The sequence below is a fragment of the Theobroma umbraticum genome, unplaced genomic scaffold (assembly GCF_002168275.2).
Source record: "Theobroma umbraticum cultivar Fairchild unplaced genomic scaffold, ASM216827v3 scaffold_147.0, whole genome shotgun sequence".
Classification (NCBI taxonomy): domain Eukaryota; kingdom Viridiplantae; phylum Streptophyta; class Magnoliopsida; order Malvales; family Malvaceae; genus Theobroma; species Theobroma umbraticum.
Genome location: NW_018397259.1, coordinates 7,664,221 through 7,677,895, shown reverse-complemented (window position 1 = coordinate 7,677,895; position 13,675 = coordinate 7,664,221). Strand labels below are relative to the sequence as shown.

General features: G+C 31.0%; 2 protein-coding genes across 2 annotated transcripts; both read left to right on the top strand.

Annotated features, from left to right (window-relative positions):
- Nucleotides 1-949: 949 nt before the first annotated feature.
- LOC110415214 (GDSL esterase/lipase At5g18430-like) lies at nucleotides 950-3,080 on the top strand. The gene is made up of 5 exons (XM_021426789.2): nucleotides 950-1,245; nucleotides 1,359-1,489; nucleotides 1,657-1,899; nucleotides 2,293-2,545; nucleotides 2,660-3,080. The coding sequence occupies exons 1-5, from the start codon at nucleotides 993-995 to the stop codon at nucleotides 2,890-2,892; spliced, it is 1,113 nt and encodes a 370-aa protein (XP_021282464.1). The 5' UTR covers nucleotides 950-992; the 3' UTR covers nucleotides 2,893-3,080.
- A 2,800-nt stretch (nucleotides 3,081-5,880) lies between these two features.
- On the top strand, nucleotides 5,881-6,502 carry LOC110415928 (two-component response regulator 24). Its single transcript, XM_021427710.1, has 2 exons — nucleotides 5,881-6,150; nucleotides 6,326-6,502. Exons 1-2 carry the CDS (start codon nucleotides 5,881-5,883, stop codon nucleotides 6,500-6,502), a joined length of 447 nt encoding a protein of 148 aa, XP_021283385.1.
- The last annotated feature ends 7,173 nt before the right edge of the window (nucleotides 6,503-13,675 follow it).

Here is a 13,675-nt window from a genome sequence, read left to right as displayed (position 1 = left end):
TCTTGATCAGATCTTTTATGTACTTAAACACAACCATGTTTCCTTAATCACAGACAATGTGGTCAAGGCTATGGCTGATCAAGAAATGATCTCTTGAGGAGATAATTTATGTACTTCAAACAACTATGTTTCCCTCTAAGTGTTTCCTTTTGTTTTCCAATCATTACAGAGCAATGTCAAGCCAGCCACTTCCTCAATTACATTGATGCTCTTCCTGTACAAGATCAAATAAAGAGCTAAAGTGCATGCCTTGACAATATGACAAACTAATTCTGAGTAGAAAATAACGTTCCAATCTACTTCAATGAGATCTACTTCCATCATCCATCTTCTACTAATAGTACTAAGAATACAGGAGATAAATATTCTAATAAAACTACTGACAGCAGAGCCATGCAGGCATTCTGGCCTCCATTTGAGAAGGGAAAAAAATTTTGAAAGTTATCTCAGGGGCTTTTAGAGAAAGCTTCATTTCTGAATGCTACCAAAAAGATTTCAGAGTAAAAAACAAGAAAAGTAGAGTCAAGTTGTAAGGAAGAATATGACTTGTTTCAAGCCATGATTCTCCCAAATTCTTTTATCCAGAAAATTTGTCAAATTTGTATATCTGTATGTGCCAATGGTTAAAATGATGACTTTCAATGGTATGCTTAACACACCAATGCCATGCTTAACTTCTATTATTGATCTAAACAAAAAGTCTGAACCAGTTGACTGGGAACCAGTTGCCATGACAGATAGATGATATCATGAAAAATACAACACTAGCAATTAATTTTCCTGAAAAGGTGCAATTCCATCTCCACGTCTCTTGACGGTGATTAAAAAGGAATAGCAAAAGTTGGTATCAGTATACAACTACCAAAACAGCTTGCTTTATGCTTTGTAGCTTCTCTTTAATTCAATGATGGCTGAAATCACAGCTCTATAAAGCAACCCCATTATTTTCCTATACCCACAGAAGAAGAAATTTCCTTTGGTCTCTTGTGATAATGCTAATGGCTTCTTCATCAACATTTTATGGTTTTTGGATGGTTTTGGTTTTCCTATTGGCCTTGGGGAGTATTGCTCCCTTAGCTGAGGCTCGAGCATTCTTTGTTTTTGGTGATTCACTTGTTGATAGTGGCAACAACAACTACCTTGCAACAACTGCCCGTGCGGATGCACCCCCGTATGGAATTGATTACCCTGGTCGAAGACCCACCGGGCGTTTCTCTAATGGCCTTAACATTCCGGACTTGATTGGTTAAGTTTCCAATACTAGTTACTGTCATGTTTTTGTTCCTTTTTCTTTTTAATGTTGTTATCTTGTCTACAGACAACATAAATATATTTAATGTCAATTCAATGCTTTCCAGCTGAGCAAATTGGCTTATCAGAATCCCCATTGCCATACATGAGCCCAGAGCTTAATGGGCAAAAGCTGCTTGTTGGTGCCAACTTTGCTTCAGCTGGGGTGGGAATCCTTAATGACACTGGAGTCCAATTTGTAAGTTGGCAGCTAATCTTCTCTCCTGGATAGAAGTTTGTATTAAAAGAAAAAGAATTTTATGCCATCATTGCCATGCCAACTTGTAAACTAGTTGCTAATGCTTGTTTGAATAGATATCATCTTTGAACAAGAAAAGCTGATATAAGCCAATGTTACAATTACAGGTAAATATAATAAGAATGTATGGACAGCTGGAGTACTTTCAGGAATACAAGCGAAGGCTGTCTGTTCTCGTTGGATCAAGGCAAGCTCATCAACTTGTAAGCCAAGCACTTGTCCTCATCACTGTTGGTGGCAATGATTTTGTGAATAACTACTACTTGGTGCCCTACTCTGCAAGATCTCGCCAATATAAATTGCCAGAGTATATCAAGTTTCTCATTTCCGAATATCGAAGACTCTTGATGGTAATTTCCTTTAATTATTTTCATTGACAATTTTTCTTCCCTTGATCTGCATGACTGCACGTATGCAATGCACTGGCAGTCACAAGAAAGTTGGCAACACTTGAAAGTTGGTGGACATTAGTTCGTAAACATGTGAAGGAGGAACAAAATCTAGCATGCAACCAAGCACATGTTTCATGCTTGGCTTTTTCAAGCAAGCAAACAGCACTCAGTTTCTGCTTTAAATTTATTATTAGCCCATTTTGGTTCTCTACTCGGTTTAATAGTTCTCTATCAAAACACAGTTTGGACTGTAGCTATATCAGTTATTTTGCAAGACGATGCAAGAACTCAAGATACAAACAAGTACCAATGAATTTATCAACCCAATTTTCTCCATCATTGTTACTGCAGAGGCTATACAAGCTAGGAGCACGCAGGGTTCTAGTGACAGGCACTGGGCCAATGGGTTGTGTTCCAGCAGAACTGGCTATGAGGGGCACCAATGGGGGATGCTCAGAAGAACTACAACGCGCTGCATCTTTGTACAACCCACAACTTGCTCAGATGTTAAATGGACTCAACAAGAATATTAGCAGAGATGTATTCATTAGCGCAAATACTCCAAAAATGCACAATGATTTTGTCAGTGACCCTCGAGCATTTGGTACTTCCCTTGCTTCCAAATTTTGACGCTACTTAATTATTAACAAAATCCTGTTTCAAACATGTGATTAGAACATGTCTTTTCTAACTTGAACCTTTGTCATGGTTGGAACAGGATTTACAACATCACAGATAGCCTGTTGTGGGCAAGGACCTTACAATGGACTCGGTCTGTGCACTCAACTGTCAAATTTATGTCCAAATAGATCTCTCTATGCATTTTGGGATCCATTCCATCCATCAGAGAAAGCTAACAGATTGATTGTGCAACAGATAATGACCGGCTCTATTGAGTACATGAACCCCATGAATCTCACCACCATAATGGCCTTGGATTCCAGGATCTGACATCTTTTTTTTACCCTTTTGGCTGTTCTGTCGGCAATAATCTGTTTCTTCAATGTCATAAATGTTATATTCAGCTTGTTTGCTTTGTCTTGAATATTTGTAATGGAGTTCAATATTAGATTGTAATGTTGGGCTTGCATTTGCAATGAAATGATGAGTAATTAGGAAATTAATGCCTTTAATCTTTATCTACTTTTTGCTTGGTTTGATGGGAAAACAGCTTCTTTCCCTCTAATCCTCATTCATCCAACAGGACCAACACTGGTAAAACCCAGACTGAATTCCAAGTTCTTGATTCAAGAGTTTACCAAGGAAATGACTGGACTTAGTGAGGCAAGTTTGATCCAGCTTGGGTTAAAATGATCAAGCCTAAGGCCACCTCTTCAAGGCCCAATAACAAATGAGCCTAACTCCTGCTTGCTAAGGCCCAGCCCATTTATGAGAATTGATTTTAATTAACATACACAAGTGTAGCCGTCATCCATCCATGTAAGACCCTTGAATGTTTAATCATTCCATCTAATGTTAATTTTATCTTCTTACTGGAGTGTTGCCCATGCACTGCACTCGGGGCAGTTACTATTTTTTTTTTATTTGATTATTGAGAAGTTGGTAGAATAGATATGTAATGTTAAATACATCATCATCATACAGAGCTGTTGGTGAATGTTTCAATCGTACGGAGCATTTTCTTACAAAATTAGATCACTGTTAGATCAAGTGCACAAAAAGAAACCATAGCACCTCCGATTGAATGGCCTGTGATGATAAGGTTTCCATAAAATTCTTTTGCTTTTTTAATAGCATTCAGAATTCTTTTGTATTAGCTACATTTAACATTGAAAAATGGTATGTGAATAATAAATAATGAAATCAAGAAAAATTATTTTATATTGATACAATAAATAACACACTTATATCAATATATATTTTATTAAAATTACTAATTTATTCTCATTCTTCGCCATTAAGAGCCAAAATGGGTTCATCATTTTAATTCTAAACCAATCAAACAAAAAAGATTCGACCAACAATAGCCGCTTTTAGATTTCATATTTATAAAAATAAACATTTCAATGATCTAACAGAACTTTTACATTCAAAATCGCTAATTAATAAAAAAAGAAAAACTCAAATAACATGAATATACAAAATTTTCATATGAAATCCGTAATTATCCCAATTAACAATGTCCAAGGAAAAAATAATAATATCATCATAGGAAATTTTAAGTACTCAAGAATTATGCCAATTAGAATCTTATATTGCCAGCAAAAACAGACACACATAGGAGCATATGTGTTTTCATCACATGAGAGCTTTACAACAGATTATAGAAATTCTAATTCCAGAAACTGATCAAAGAAAAATCCATGGACAGCAAAGATTAATATCTCACATCCATGTCCAGCAATGACAAAAAATAAATTTCAACAACTTATCGAAACAAAAAAATATAAAGTATATTAACAACCCCAAAGAGAAAGTATAGTTAAGAAATAGGTTAAGGAATGCGTCAAAATCCCACCAAAATTTGGAAAAAAAAAAATAAAAGCAATAAAAGAAAGGGTTAAAAAAAAGTCTAACAGAGCAAGGGAGATACAAAACAAAACTCGCACAGTAGAATGCGAAAAAGAGTTTTCGATCTGATAAATCTTTTGAAAGTTACCCTCAACAAACAAACCAAGTCATTGATGTTTCCCCATGGGCAGCCTGATTTCTTCTGGCAAGTATATAATAAAGCCTCCAAGTCAGTAGTCAAAATCTGAAAGTCACAAAATGAATCACAACAGTCAAGAATTATTAAAGGCGAGAAAGAAAAAAGAAATGGAGAATATAAAGATAGAAAAAGATTCATACAACAACAAAACCGAAATGTAGAAAAAAGAAAAAAAAAACAAATTGCAAATCAAAATAGAAATAAGTAAAGAAATTAAGAAGAACAGTGGGTAAACAAATCAAAAGACTAAACAAAACGAAAAAGAAGCAAGAAAGCAAACAAAGAAAGTAAAAAAAAAGAAGAAAAGAGCAGTGAAAAAAGAAGACGTTAGGATGAAAAAATGGAAAAAGTAAAAAAGAGAAATGTAGAGAAATCTAGGGAGAAAGGGAAAAATCTATAAGCTAAACAATGGACAAAGTAAAAAGAGAGAAAGGGAAAAGAAAAATCTAGAAGAATGGCACTAGGAAAAGGAAAAGACCAAAAAGTCATGACCTAAGCGTGGGAGACTTTTGAGGGGTCCTCTTTTATATAGTTATAGATATGTCCAATTTTCAAATATTGAAATTTATCATTTTTGTTAACTATTAAGTGTTGTTTTATATATATATAATTCAATTTCATATATTGTATGTGCATACATATGACTGTGGGGATCAGATCAAAAAACAAACACGAGCACAAGCATGTGTCCGATCCTTGATCCCTGATTTTTAAAATGGTGGGCTAGTGCAAACAAATACCCATGGTATTCGTAAAGGAAACTCTTAATAGAAATGACCCAATTTGTAATAAAATCATATTTATGTAACAATATCTTTCATTCTTAATTGCATAGATCTTATAGAGAAACTACTCGTGTTAGAATACTAAAATGAAAAATAAGATTTTTGGATTTTTCACATCTCAAAACTGGATTACATCTTAAGTACTTGCAATCTTTTTCCCTTTCAACCTTTTTAAAAGAAAATACCACTGGTTTAAGGTTAAGTGACAAATTGCACATCTTGTTGCGAGCCCTTTAACTCTTCATGTATATCATGTGTCTTGAACACAAGACAAAAAGTATCACTTTCCATTGCCTATATAAATCTAGCTACTTAAAGACACATGCATTAGCAATTGAAGAATTCATTTATCAAGTAGCTAGTAAGGTAATCAAAGCTATGAATATCTTTTTTTTTTACCTAATACTTTGTAGTTGTGTCAAGTTTTGATGACTTGTTGCTAACAATTTCAATGTGCTTGAAGAAGCTCAAGGTTGTAACGCAATGGTACTAGGAAAAGGCGCATCAAGTTCACTAAGCAGAAAAATGGTTGATGGAGTTGAAAACATGGTTAGTAATTGCAACGATTTCACTGTGCTAGTTGTTGATGATGATCCTGTCATTAGGAAACTCCATGATATGCATCTCAAAAAGTTTGGACTAAGGGCTCAGGTGGTCGAAAATGGAAAAAAGGCTGTTGATCTTTGCCATTTTGGAACTATTTTCAATCTCATTCTAATGGACAAGGAAATGCCTATCATGGATGGTGTTGAGGTATATACTAATCGTAAAAACATGTAATAAACTCTTCTGATTGTAACATTGGTCAATTGAATTAAAAGATATGACAGACTTAAATATTTCAAAAAATTATAAGAAGAGGAATGAAGATTTTAAATTAAAACTTATTTATAAATGTGTTAATTTGTATATGTTTTACATGTTATAGGCAACAAAGGAGTTGAGAGCTATGGGGGTGAATAGCTTGATCGTGGGGGTGACTTCTCGTGACTCGCAGTATGAGACGCAAACATTCATGGAGGCAGGTTTAGACTTTTGCTTTGAGAAACCATTGACTGCTGATAAGATCAGTTTTATTCTCCAAGAGCTTAACAAGAAGAATTGATCAGTTTGGTTGAAGACATTTGACCATATATGTTACTCCTTTAGTTTATATACTAGAAATGTCTCCGTGTGTTACATTCGGGTCTAATGAAAGACTGCATAATGACTTAGAGTTGTTGGTACCGAAGGAAGTGTTTAGAGAAGCATCTATACACAAAGTTGTTATAGTTTTTAATACAAAGTGGAAGACCATTTCATAGTTGTTTATAATCCCATACATTCATTTCCATCTACTTAACAAAAAGTTAATGCTTATGAACAAAATTAAGATCATTTGTGTGGTAGAGTTCCAGAAGTGATCTGTTGGTGCATTTTGATATGATGCTTGTTTTTTACATATCTTTTCAATGGCATAGCTTATGGTCTTATACAAAAATTTAAGATTACAATGGTCAATTGATCATGCTATCTGTAGATAAAAAATACAAATTATAATTGTTATTGAAATTCCACAATTCATTGGTATAAAAGAACGGTTTTTATTTCTTTTCAATGAAGCCGTTCTTTCATCACAAGGTTGTTTTAGAAGATCCTCTGCATGAGGAAAAAAGAAATAAAAACCTAAGCTTAGTAAAAAAGTTTATCATCAAAGGAATGACGTTGAGCTAGATTATAATATTAAGTAAAAAGTACAAAAAGAGAAAGCAAACGGCAGAGCAAAAACAAAGAAAATTCATATGTTAGATAGCCATGTGCATGTGGTTATTTGAGTTCTTAAAATGGTTTGTGTTTTAATTGATTAGAAATAGTTATCAAGGGAAACATATATGATTGTACTTTAAATGTGAGAAATTATTATCATTATCAAAAGTACGATCGATAAAATGTACCACGGTTATAGTAAGATATCATTACGTGAGAAATAAATTTAGTAAATAAAGACATGAGTTATAACAAATTGAAATAATAACATGATTAATCGGAGCTAAGGTGATAAAGACAAATGCAGAAAAGATGCTTTTTAATCAACCTTAGAGCATGCTTTTCTTTTTTTTTCCTTTTTCAGCTTAAAAGTGTGGCGCAAAAAGTTTTTAGACTATTTAGACATTCAAATAGCTAGTTCAGTGGAAACTTAGTTACACAATTCTCATGAGAAAATGAGTTAAATGAGTAATTGCAAACTCAGATGTAGAATTCCTTAAGTTGTTAACCATTTACAAAACTGATTTGTCAAAAAAATGGAGTAGATTAATATTTTCAATATGAAAAATGGATTAGAAATGGAATATTGTAGCATTTGTACCTGGTTTTGTGTTTCTTGGTGGGTGATTCTTCTCCTTTGTTAGTGGTGGCTTGTTTCTATGGCATGCACTCTAGAAAAAGTCTCTAACTACTTGGCTATTGATTGATCTTGAAGCACTAGCAAAACTAGAAGTGTACAGTCAAACATCTTGTAATTGGCAATTAAATATTGTGTATTCGATTAATAAAGATAATTGTCTAAACACTAAAGATGAATCAAATAAGAATGCTTGAAAGAAAGAAATGAATCAAAGTATCATTTACAAACATGAAACTATATTGTAATTTGTAATAATAAATTTCCAAAAGTCAAAAGGTATTGTGATGGCACCATAAATTTATTCAAAATGAATTTATTTGATATCCTTCACAATGCAATCATGAGGAAGTAGCCTGGATAGTCTTCATGTTGAATTGGTTCTAATACTATTGATAGTAGGTCTATATTATTGGATGCTAGTATTTGTTTTTTGTTATTGTTTCCATGCATTAATAAAAAAAGAAATAGTAATATAAAATCAATTCAATTCCAATACCGTATCAAATTCAGAACTGGTCATGTGTGAAGAGAAAGATAATGGTAAAAAAATTACCATAAAGAGAACCATATAAATTACTTGATTTGTGATGTGTGAGGAGACTTCTTTGCTAAAAAGTGAACAAAATAATCTCAAATACAATGATAGAAAAATAACATATTACATCAAAATAGAACAATTAGCTTATTTCCTACCAAAAAAATTACCTATACAAATTAAATACTAAAGAAAACCAAGAAAAATGCATCAAAAGAAAGGAAATGGGACTTGCACAGATCAAACAGTAAAGAAGAGACTTGAAGAAACCTTAAATGCTATGTTAATTTTTTGAAAATCATAAAATAACATGTCCCGGACTCCAAATGTAATAGCTTGAACATTCTTGACTTCATGATTAACCTAGGAATAAAAGATTTATTTTCACATTATAACTTGTGGCTGTTAAGCCTCTTTACTTGGGAAGTAAACAATCGATCTCATATATTAAAATATATGGGATACTTGATGATAGCATGTGGGTGCTTATTAGAGAATAAGTTCACTAAACATGACCCATTATGAGGACTCCATTTGGTATTTCACTTAAGTGTCAATAAAATATGTTCTCATATGATAGCCATGCAACTAGTCCTTAAACTTGAGACACTAAGTCATCTTGTATGGGAAGTGAAGTACTTTGATTTTATCTTTACGGGTTTAAAGGCAATTGGATGTCTCAACAGTGCACTTTTAGATATGACATAAAGCATGTGAAAGTGAATGAGTGGTCAATTAAAGGATTCATAACTTTAAATGATGAAAGGGGATATATCTCATTTGTTCTTAATTTAAGTTTAACTTATATAAAGTATTTGGTCAAAGCATATACGTTTGAGGAAAGTTGATTTCTAAAATTTATAAGGTTAATCATGAATTATAAGAACTAATACGAAATGTAATAAGTAGGCACTAAGCCATGTTTAATGACATATATTTGGGATATATGATGAAAAAACCATGTTGCACTAAGATATTTATCACTGAAGGACTTTGTCAAATTTTTTAATTGACTTTTTAACATTTGAGTGATTATGATGAGTTGTTAGATACCTCTCATAATTTATAAATATAAATCAATTATTGAATTGATATTTGATTATGATTTATATTTATTATCAATATGTTAGAAGCCTAATAAGTGACATAGATTAAGTGATATGATTGAGATTAAATAAGGATAATCAATTAAGTTGTTCTTAATTAAAATAGACAAAAAAAAAACAAAAAATTAATTAAGTTCACAATGACTTAATTGAACAAAAATACAAATGTTGTATATAGAGTTACAACTAAGTTTGGCTATATAAATATGTTATATTAGCTAATTAAAATACTAAGTCTAAAGCCACATTTCTTAGCCGAAACATAAGAGGAAGAAAAGAAAAAAAAGTTTTCTTGGTTTGACAAAGATTTAGTGTTCAACTAGGCTTTGTTTTGGTTTTTTGTTAAAAATATCACTTACTAGTGTAAGTAAAAAAAAAAATCTTATCTTGAGAAGGTTTTATTTTATCACTATATTGATTATTGTTAGAGGTTAAACACTTGAACGATTGAAAATTTGACAAATCTCAAAGATGAAGAAGCAAAGATTTCAACTACAGGATTTCAAACTATCTTCTGCGACAAGCACATTTAGTGTTTTCTATTTCCTGCTTTATCACAAGTAATCTTAGAATTAATTGATTCTTAATTACAATATCTAGAGTAACATATATAATACTTGAAATTATGAGTTTTCATAATTAATCTTAAAATATTGCATGAAAGACAGAAACAATTAATCCTAATGGATTTGGCTATTTCTTTATATTAAGCATATGTTTTTATTTTTGTTGCGTTATGCTTTTAATCTCTTAATCAATTTTCTATTTGAGTTTGAAGCTGAATCCCAATAGTGATATCAAAGCCTTTATTTGATACTTTTCATGTAATTTGAATGCATGATTCTTGGTGATAATCAATAAAATTGATTTGTGCATTGATTTGGTATGTATTGGTTTTGAAGAGTTTTTTTAAAATTTTGTTTTTTAGTTTTAATTTAAATCTAGACAACATATAAGTCATTCATTAAAATATGTTTTAAAAAGTTTTAAATCATATTTAATTGAAGAATTAATGAATGGACTAAAAGGCTTATGAAGTTAGGTTAAAATTGAATATTTTTGAGATGTTTTGAAGACTAGTGTGTCGGTTATTTTTGCTAATTGTGGGTAAATGTTATGAGTAGTTTTGAATTGTTAAAAATTAGTTTTATCAAATTAAATTACTACATATTTTGGCCACCCTTAATTTGGTATGAAAAAAATCATAAAAAAAAATCATGTTTTTGGGTTCCAAAACAACAAAGTTTCAATGCAAAATTTTAGGCAGTAATGATTAGTTTTTGATAGTTTAATTTTTCATGAATTTTATATTTAATTGTTAAACACAATTGCTGAAAGTTTTCAACAACCTTATTCATGAGTTTAACTTATTATTTATGAAGTTTTAAGAGCATTTAAGCCTATTAATGGGGCGGCAATTGTTGCCTAAAATTTCCTTAAAGCAGGCAACTACTTTAGTGGCATTGGGTGCCATCTATTTTAATTTTAAGTGATTTATAAAGAAAAGGAAATTGTTTCCACTATTATTAAAGTGGATTGCTAAAATTATGTGATATCATTGAACTTTCCTTAAAAATTTTGGTTTGATTAGAAATTTTCAAACTTTGTTAAGTCACCATTTAGGTAACTTGAACAAAATACAATTTAGAAAACTAATCCATATTTTAAATGTTAGAAATTAAGATGTTGTCTTAAATACATTTTAGAAAGCTTACCTAAAATAAAGAGGTTTTCAAAATTTAAAAAAGTTTTAATTATGAAAGGAATTAAAGTGGAAAGTTTTAAAATAGAAATTTTGTTTCAATGGATTTCTATCTAAGGAATAGGAGTAAAATGTTTACTTTTAAGAGTTTTGAAAATAAGAATTTCTTAAACACTAAATTAAAATAAAACTATACTAAATAATTTGAGTCAAGCGTTTTAAGTAAGTTAATTGATTTTTTCTCAAATAATACACATGATCGTAAAGTGATATTGAGCTTGCATTTATTTCTATGTATTTAATTGTGATTATAAAGTATGAGAGTGATTATGGATTTAGACCTTAAATGATTAGGTCATAGATGATTAAATTTATTTCTTATGGCATTTATTTTTGAAATAAGGTTTATGAACCCATATCTTTATTTTTTGGGTTGTAAACTTCTTTTGTCACCTTACTCCCATCAAATGTAACGTGAGATTTCTTGATTACAAATGTAAATATAATTTGTTAAATCAAGATGTAAAACTATGGTTAAAATTTTTTTTTTTTAACTTGAAGATGGAGATCCAAAGGTGCCATGAAAATTTAAGGAGATTACAAGTAAAGTGTGAAGACTATATTTATAAAGTCTCCTAAGAATTTGACCAATAATTTTTTTTAACAGTTCGAGGAAATTAAAATTAATAAAATTCATAATCATCCTAATAGTTGACATGTGATAAATTTATTTTTCAATATATATGATATACAAAATGCAATAAATGCTATGTATGTTAATAACAATAAATCAATGAGATCTTAATTAATCAATTGATAAACTAAATCCTTCATTTATATATTGAGTGACACGCTAAGCATAATAAGGTTGCCTTCCACCATATAACAAGATAACTAAGTTGTTCTTTTAATCGAAAGCTTGTTGAGTCACTTAAGGTTAAACTTTTACATGAGTACGTTTGAGTTATTAATGAGTCTTACACAACTAATACTATGTTGTTCAGATGTGTTACACTTGACCGCATGGTATTGGAGGTAAAGTTAGGCAAAATGTATATGAAACATTTAAACAATAAATTGTCATCTAACTGATATAGGAGTTGTATGAGATATAATTGGTAAGCAAAGTTACCTACTTAATTAGTTTTATTATGATTTGTTTAGTCACTCAAGGTCATAGTGAGATGAAAGGGGTTTTAGCTCACTAAGAAGTTTAAAAGTTAAATTTTTCAAAATATTAGTGGAAGGTTATTATTTTGATAAAATAATGAGAATCATCAGATAAGATTGTAAAAACTTATCTTTGTGATTACATCATTTGCGATAATGACTTTTATATGTTGGTTTATATAAAATATAAATCAATTATGGCGAATAATTTGTTGCTCAAAAACATATTTTCTATTGACTGGTTTTGCAAGCTTAAGATTGTTTTGAAATAAGAGAAAAAGGCATATGTTTTAGATGATTCTATTCTTGAAAAGCCTAGCAATGATGCTCTAGATGAGGAAAATGAGGCTTATAGAGTTCGTATGGATGATTTCAAACAAACCACATGCTTGATGTTGGCTAGTATGGCTTGGGATCTTCAAAAGCAACATAAAGTTATAAATACCCTAGATATTATCCTAAACTTTAGAGAATTGTTCACTAAAGAATATCGCACAAAGAGATTTGACATTTTGAAGGAATTGTTCCAATGTAAAATGTTTGGAGGAAGCCTGGTAAGACCTCATGTGCTAAAGATTATAGGATATATTATTCGATTTAAGTAGTTGGGTTAGACCATGGATCATGATTTGAGCATAAACCATATACTCTTTTCATTACCAAAGAGCTATTCACAATTTGTGTTGAATTTTAACATGAATAAGATTGAGGTGATCTTTTTAGGTTTATTAAATATACTCACACAGGTTAAGAAAATCATTGCGAAAGAGAAACCCTCGGTTCATCTTATCTCTTCTAAGAAAAATGAAAACAAAATAAAGAAATTTTTTTTAAAAAACAAGAATGATAAGGCATCAACTTCGACAGATATGAAGCTTAGTGGTGGAGTAAAGAAGTATATGGAAATGACAAAGGAATATGTCATTATTGCGGCAAATCGAGGCATTAGAAATGTAATTTTAAAGATTATCTGAAATTCATCAAAGGAAAAAATTTAAGAAACTTTTCATTTCAAGTATAAATCATATGATTATTTATTTTACACTACTTAATATATGATATCTTACTCTTTATTAATAGTTTTAATATAAACAACATATTATAGGAATTAATGATAAGGAACATAGAAACCATAGAATGAAAAATACAGACCCAAAGAGAAGAAAGGAAGGTTTTGGAGTAGCCAAACAAAAGAAAAACGAAAAACTCCTCTGCCAAATTTGAAAAGCAAGTCAGCAGACATAAAATGAAAGCATGAAAAGCAAGCTGAGCACGCCATCTTACTCAGGCCACACATGCATCTATTCCAGACAGAAGTTGGTCGCAAAATACAATGAAGAATCAGGTGCACCACATGAGTGAAGGAGGAATTGGAAAAG